The sequence below is a fragment of the Aptenodytes forsteri genome, unplaced genomic scaffold, assembly GCF_000699145.1.
Source record: "Aptenodytes forsteri isolate BGI_AS27 unplaced genomic scaffold, ASM69914v1 Scaffold172, whole genome shotgun sequence".
Lineage (NCBI taxonomy): Eukaryota > Metazoa > Chordata > Aves > Sphenisciformes > Spheniscidae > Aptenodytes > Aptenodytes forsteri.
In genome coordinates, this window is record NW_008795018.1 from 9,603,819 (window position 1) to 9,611,064 (window position 7,246).

A 7,246-nucleotide genomic window follows, 5' to 3' on the forward strand; every position below is an offset into this window, starting at 1 on the left:
TAATGCGGAATAAACAGTAATCAGCAGCTAACTCAACAACTGTAGTAAGCTGTCCACTCTAGCCACAGGGTTCTTTGTTAGAAGATGCCTGATAGACACTTCACATTACATGTTGTTTAGAGAAAGGGAACAAAATCATCGCCAGGTTATCCTTATGTTAAGGAAAAACACACAGATACGGGATCGAAAGTGCTAGAAAAAAATTTAAGCAAGGCTCTTGCTCACTTTAGTATTTTTTGTAACAGAAAAGGAGAGGCTATCACTGGAAAAGATCTGAAAAAAAAATCTTCTGAATACTACTTTGAAATAAGCAGACCCATCTAGCAGCACAGTATTTTTTATGAAACTGTAGCTAAAGGATGTTAATACCTATATAACCTGTACATTGGGTGCGTTCACTTATTTTTATTAATTGAACGTACTTTGTATTCTGCGCCCCATTTATTACATTCTGTGTCATATTTGCTGTAACTGCCGGGGAAGGGTTACGATAAAGTCAGAGGCAATGAAGATGGGTGCTCATCTAACAGGTGCTCCACTCCCTTTGTTCTTTGTATACACATATTCAAATCACATAAGGCAGGGGACAGGATAGGGCCTGTTAACTCGTTGCTGATTTCCCTGGCAAATAAACCAGCAGCTGCAGGTCCAAGCCCTGGCTTAGCGCTGAGAAAAAGGTGGGATTTGTGTGGACAGGATGCTTTCATGGAGCCCTTTAGCCAACTTCTTTTGGGACTTACAGTGCAAAATATATTTTCTGCTTGTAGGTAAGAAACAGTATGAATTATATTTGATTGTCGCTGTGGAAATGTGGGTTTTATACTCCTAAATTTAAAGATATTTCTGTTGTATTGTCAGACATTTTTATTTCAGGAAAGTAGCCTAAAAACTTTTAATCAGATAGTGTCACCTTGTTTTATGAGTGGAGCTATAAACTTTTAGCAACTGACAAAAATTAGTGCTATATGTAATCTGTATATAAAACACGGGCATTGATTACATATATATTGTCACATTTTCTTTATTAATATATACATTATGCATTCTTTTTAACAAGTAAGGCTGGACAGGTTCTGAACCATCTCTTTAAAAATGCATTATGTTGAGACACTGCGGATGCATTATCTTTCAGTTCATTATGATGCCTTACAGTTAATAGGGAAAATTTATATGTAATAGTCAAATGTACTTGGTATTAAAACTAAATTAAGCTTTCAATCAACTGAAGAATGTCTTCCCATTAATAGTGCATTTGTTTGGTATCTGGGTGCAGTTTTCATAAGCATACATCTGTTACCCATGCACTTGATAAAAAATAGATGTTCTATGCACTTTGACAGGAATATCCTGTGATCAAATGTTAGATAAACTTATATTTCTACAAACTCTTGTAGTTCACTTCTTCTGTATTTAATTGTGTTTGTAAATACCAACAGAGGGAATATATAATATTACAAATGTAGTGCATTCTCTACTCATTCATGTGTAAGGACAGTTTTTCTTTTATCTTCTTTGTGAGCTTCATATACAGTCACCTACTTGCCTTGATTTTGAGCTAAATACTTTGTCAAGAGTGTTGGCTTCGTAACAATTGCAGTTTTATATGAAGATTATTGGATTTCTTCTTTAAAAATGAAAACCCTGGTTGATAAAAAACACAGTGAATATGTACTTTATCTACATAACAACTTTATTGGACATTTTTTATTAAAATCCTACAAGAGATACTGGTATGCAAGCAGAGTGCTTTACAGTACACGTTTGTTCACCAGGAAGTCTCATCGTATATCCTTCCTCAGATATACACGTTTCCTAGTATGGGAAATTTGCAGCTTGTACCTTATATCATGACAAGAATTGCGTGCACTGGGGACATGACACAAAGCCCACTGAAGACATTGACCTCAGAAGCTAAAATGAGGTCCAATAACTTGTTCTTGGGCAAAAATCCCAAACTGGGGAAGAGTATGCCCGAGTCTCTACTGATATAAATGGGGGTATAGGAATTGCAGATTCCCCGGTACATTCTATCTGTTTTTTTCCATAAATGAACATATTTGCAAAAAGTGTAAAAACTATTATCACTAATCTAGTGACATTTTACACCAAGTTCAGGGTTTTTGGAGAGCTGAAAAGCTAACTGAGCGCTCTGGTGAAAAGCAGTTGAGAATCCAAACTCACTTTGACAAGGAGATGTGCATGTTAAATTCAGAGAATCGTACAACCTCGCTGAGCAGGTTTCAGTTTATTCCATAAACTCAAAAGTTATGTCATAGTTTTTTATTTAAACTAAAGCTGCAGCCCTTGTTTTATGTCAACAACGATTCTGTTGTGCTTGCTAATACTGGTGATAGCAAAGTGAGATGGAAGCAAAGCACAGATCACTGAGCTCCAAATGGAGGTCGTTTTGGTACAACCCTTACGGTCATTATACAAAAACTAGTTTCGGAATTCCATTGTCTTGGAAAAATGTGTATTATATTTAGAAAGCTATAGAGAAAGGTTTAAATTATATGGAATTTGTGCCTGATGAGAATGAAGTAAGAGTTTGGCACATTGGCTTGATTTCACTATTAACATTAATTCAAGGATTAGTCATGAGAGTCTTCAGTTTTAATTAAAAATCAAAATTAGTCTAATAGAATAGAATCATGGAACCATTTAGGGTGGAAAAGATCCTCAAGATCATCAAGTCCAACCATAAACCTAACACTGCCAAGTCCACCACTAAACCATGTCCCTAAATGCCACATCTACGCATCTTTTAAATACCTCCAGGGATGGTGACTCCACCACTTCCCTGGGCAGCCTGTTCCAATGCTTGACAACCCTTTTGGTGAAGAAATAACCCTTTTGGTGAAGAAGATAACCCTTTCACTGAAGAATAACCCTTTCAGCAAAGAATATTCCAGACTGCAAAAGATTTGATCTCTCTCAAAGCCAGAAGTCTCCCAGCATTGCTCCCATAAAGCCCTTGCCTTCGGCAGAGCACCATTATCTTATAGCTTCTCCGAGCCTCAGCCTGCCTTGCCCCTCGCCCTGCTGGCCGCAGAGGAGCTCCCACGTGCTGATGGCACTCCACAAAATCACCCCAGCAGACCCAGAGGGAGCAGCAAAAACTGCAGTCACCCAAAGTCACTCCTGAACAGACTGCAGGGGAAAACGGGGTTTCTGCCCTCACCACCTCTGGTCTTTGCTAAAAGAATTTCCTTAACTGCAGATCAAAATGTCTTTCCAACCTGTTACACAGAGCCACTTTTCCCCATGAATCAATGGAACAAAGTTAATTTACAGTTTCTATTCCCACATTTTTTAACTGAGAAGAAATTAAGTTTTCCAGCCACAATTCTCACTATCTTACTGTATTACGGTGGTACCTTCTATACTGGTGGTCCCAGTTACTCTACTGCTCACTAGACCTGCTTGGTTTTTGCTAATTTTCTGCACAAACAGATCTGTCAGAAATTTATTTGTTATACATATTTTACAATTACACTGCAGCTGTGACTGGCTTCTTGTCCTACAGCACAATCGCTTATTGACAGCTAAATAAACTCAAAAATTGAGCAATGTCATGCCTAAAGAATGAGGAAGGATATGGACAGATCTTTTAATTGATCATTTACATATCTCCCAGTGTTTGACAGATGTTTTTGACTTCATTCAAGGAGATTTAAAAATTGAAATGTATTTGATGGGTTATAGGAAATATATTTCCAACATTAAATATTTTGTGAAGGATTTTACTGAGGAATTACGCTCTTTTTCAAATGGACAACAGCAGTTTAAATCTGATTTGTATTGTAAGGTTCACAGGGAAGGAATTAGCTTCTGAGAAATGTTACAACAACCAACAAATCTAATCTCCCATTAACCAGAGTCTAGCAAGTCCCTAAGAGTTGCGCAGAGTTAGAAAACTGTGCAAGAACAACAGGACACAAATATTATTAAAAAGGAGTAGGGGAGGAGGCTTCAATTTGATGTGCTTCAGCCATTTCAGGTTTTTGATCTAGAAAAAGTTAAGCATGTAAACATCTCTGTCCTGTGTATCCTCCACTTAAGCTTCTCCACAATTTTCCCTACGCTTTTCCTCCTTTTTTGTCCCATTCTCCTCCTGTCTCAGCGGACCCCAACTGTCCATTCCATATCAGTGTCCATGCAACCTGAAGTCCTCTGCCCACTTCCTCTTTAGCCCCTGAGAAGGTGGGTTTGCCAGTCTTTCAGTCAAAGGATTTCAACGTCTTTATACACATCACCCCTATAGTGTTCTGCCACATTTTCCTTTGGTTTCCCTGCCATACCCTCAGAAATGCTGTGAGCTGTCTTGTCTAGTTGAGTATGGTATTGCTCAGCTTTATGAAAAGTGAAGCCAGCCACAAAATTACTTTTTTTGGGTAGACTTTGTGTTGACTGTAAAACTCACTAGTTCCTGAATGGACAGAATATGACCAGAGATCTCTTAGCAATAGGGGTTTTTCCTGAAATACATAGTATCTCACAGATGGTTTTGTGGGTGCCTTCAGCGGCACGGACAACATTGCTGGCTACCCACGAGCCAGTCCCCTCCCACAGCCTCTCTGCTCTGCTACTTTTCATAGAATCATAGAATCATTGAGGTTGGAAAAGACCTCTAAGATCATCGAGTCCAACCATCAACCCAACACCACCATGTCCGCTAAACCATGTCCCTAAGTGCCACATCTACTCGTCTTTTAAATACTTCCAGGGAGGGGGACTCCACCACTCCCCTGGGCAGCCTCTTCCAATGTTTCACCACTCTTTCAGTAAAGAAATTTTTCCTTGCATCCAATCTAAACCTCCCCTTTTCCTGCCCTTCTGGAGTACCTCTAACATTCATTACTGTCATTACATATTGCCATGCTGCATCTGTTACCCTTACCCGCTTTGTGTGTCCCTACCCTGATCCCCAGTGACAGTTTTCTTTGCGATAGGCTTAAGCGGCAAACAGCTGTGTAGTGAAATTCGAAGATTCTAACCCAAAATAAATATACGGCTACCATATTATGCTACTGAATTGATATTTTTATCTTTTCCTGCTATATATCCTAGGAAATTAGACACAAATGAACCTTTAACAATTTCTTTTTGTCATAAAGACAAATGCTATGAAGGTAGGAAATTTAAGAAACAAAGTTACCTCTGCATTATATTAATCTTTAATAGCACAGTCATGTTTTTCACACATAGCTCCCTGTGCCCCCCCTTTCCAGGTAGAGGGTATATGTACTTCAGCTGAGGACTTACTTTCTTGTTACAGGTATTGAGAAGCATGTCAAGAATCATAGAATACCAGGTTGGAAGGGACCTCAAGGATCATCTGGTCCAACCAAAGATGTTTAATAGCAGGAAAAGAATGGATGGTTCATGGTGAAAACATTGCATGTTGCCCTGGGCAGTGCATTCTCTCTCTCTGTTTCCAGCGCACTCTTATGCAGTGGTAGACAGATTACTTATATCATGGTTTTTACATGTTCTTACTAATAAAAGGTTGTTTTTTTTCTAGGGTTTTGACTTAGCACTCGCAGTGTGCTTTTCAGCAATACTGAGCACTCAAAGCTGAGCAATCGGACCTGCAACTGAAGTCAATAGGAGTTGCATCTTGAACATACTGAAATCTGTTTATATGTATTTTGAAAAATACAGTCCTTAATATTTCAAATTGATCATCCAAAATGAGTGGGTATTTTTGCTGTTAATTTTCTCTGGGCTTAAATTCCTCATCTGTAAAGTTGTATCAATTATAATGGTGTTGTGAAATCAATTCATTTATGTCAACGCTTTACACCATTGCTGTACTTGTGAGTGCTGTGGAAAAGTTCACGTGGAAATCGATCACTCAGTCCTAAGAGTAAAGTTTTAATAATGTTCTATAAATCTGTCTCAGGCCTACACAATGAAAAATGATTCAGAAATAATATATGGAAAGCCGATGATTAACTGAGGAGTGGCCTTTTTGCACCCTAATGGAGGCCGGATTCTTGGAGAACAGGATTAACCATGTGGCTGAAAATTTTGCTTTTGTGCATATCAAAAGCAAACCTTAATTCTGCTCTTTCCTAAAATTGGAATACTTGACTTTTGCAAGCTTAGTAATGTTTCTTGAATTTAGTCTTACGTGTACAGAGCAGTCAGCAATAGTAACTATGTATAATTTTAATCAGACAAATTCATGGAAGTGCTGCTTGTTAGATTTTCAGTCAGTTTCTCAGTATAACTGGCAAAGTAACACTAAGAAATTTCTCCCTAGCTAAACCAACCCAGAAAAAAAATCCTAAAAATTGAGTTTGCAATCCAAGACTGTTAGACGGTATAAGACTTAGAAATTGGGAGTATTTTAAAGGGAAAATATTTTAAACATTAAGGTAAATGCACATTTTCTCATTTTTTGTCAAACTTTCAACAATAAAAGATCCTCTGCCCAGAAATTGCAAATATCCTTCCTTTGGCTTTTCATATATTTTAAAGCTGGAGCTCTGTAGCTAGATCCAACTTCACCGAGTGTTTGCCCCTTTCTTATGTGAAATCTGAGTTATAACCATACAAAAAAGTGTAAGCTTTAACCTTGAGAGTTTTTTCTCTGTGAGAACTTCTCATTTGAGTTTTCCAGGGTTTCCATTTGTGTTTTGGGTTTGTTTATTTGTTTGTTCTTTCATTTTTATGCAGGTATTTGTTCTGCCTTAAAGTTGACAGTACCATCTCATACCATCCATGGCATTGAGGGGCAACCACTCCATCTTACTGTTGACTACAATTTCAACGCTACAGCTTCTGAAATCCAGATAATTTGGCTTTTTGAGAGGCCTCAAAGTAATCCAAAATACTTGCTTGGCTCTGTAAATCAAACTGTAGTTCCAGACTTGGAATACCAGCACAAGTTTACCCTCATACCACCGAATGCATCTCTGATGATCAATCCGTTGCATCTCAGTGATGAGGGCAATTATATTCTAAAAGTCAATGTCCGTGGAAATGGGACAATAGCTGCCAGTCAAAAGATTCAAGTAGCTGTTGATGGTAAGTCAGTAAAATATAGTATCTTCATTTTGAAAAAAAAAATTGCAATAGTTTTGAAGTACTGGTTCTTAATATTCAGTTACAATAATGTATAATTTAATCCAACCATACATGAAAAATAATAACAACTAAGTTATGTTATTTTCTACTGCTGCTGGAGGGAGTGCTGCAATATGTCATCTTTCAACAAAATTAATATATTGACTAATGT

General features: G+C 37.8%; 1 protein-coding gene across 1 annotated transcript in view; it reads left to right on the forward strand.

Moving 5' to 3' along the window:
- The first annotated feature begins 697 nt into the window (after window positions 1-697).
- The window catches only part of HEPACAM2 (HEPACAM family member 2), a 22,310-nt gene continuing 15,761 nt past the window's right edge, over window positions 698-7,246 (forward strand). Inside the window, exons 1-2 of the mRNA XM_009275661.1 lie at window positions 698-767; window positions 6,685-7,035. Of these exons, the coding sequence (XP_009273936.1) occupies window positions 698-767; window positions 6,685-7,035 (421 nt within the window). The remainder of the gene's footprint in view (window positions 768-6,684; window positions 7,036-7,246) is intronic.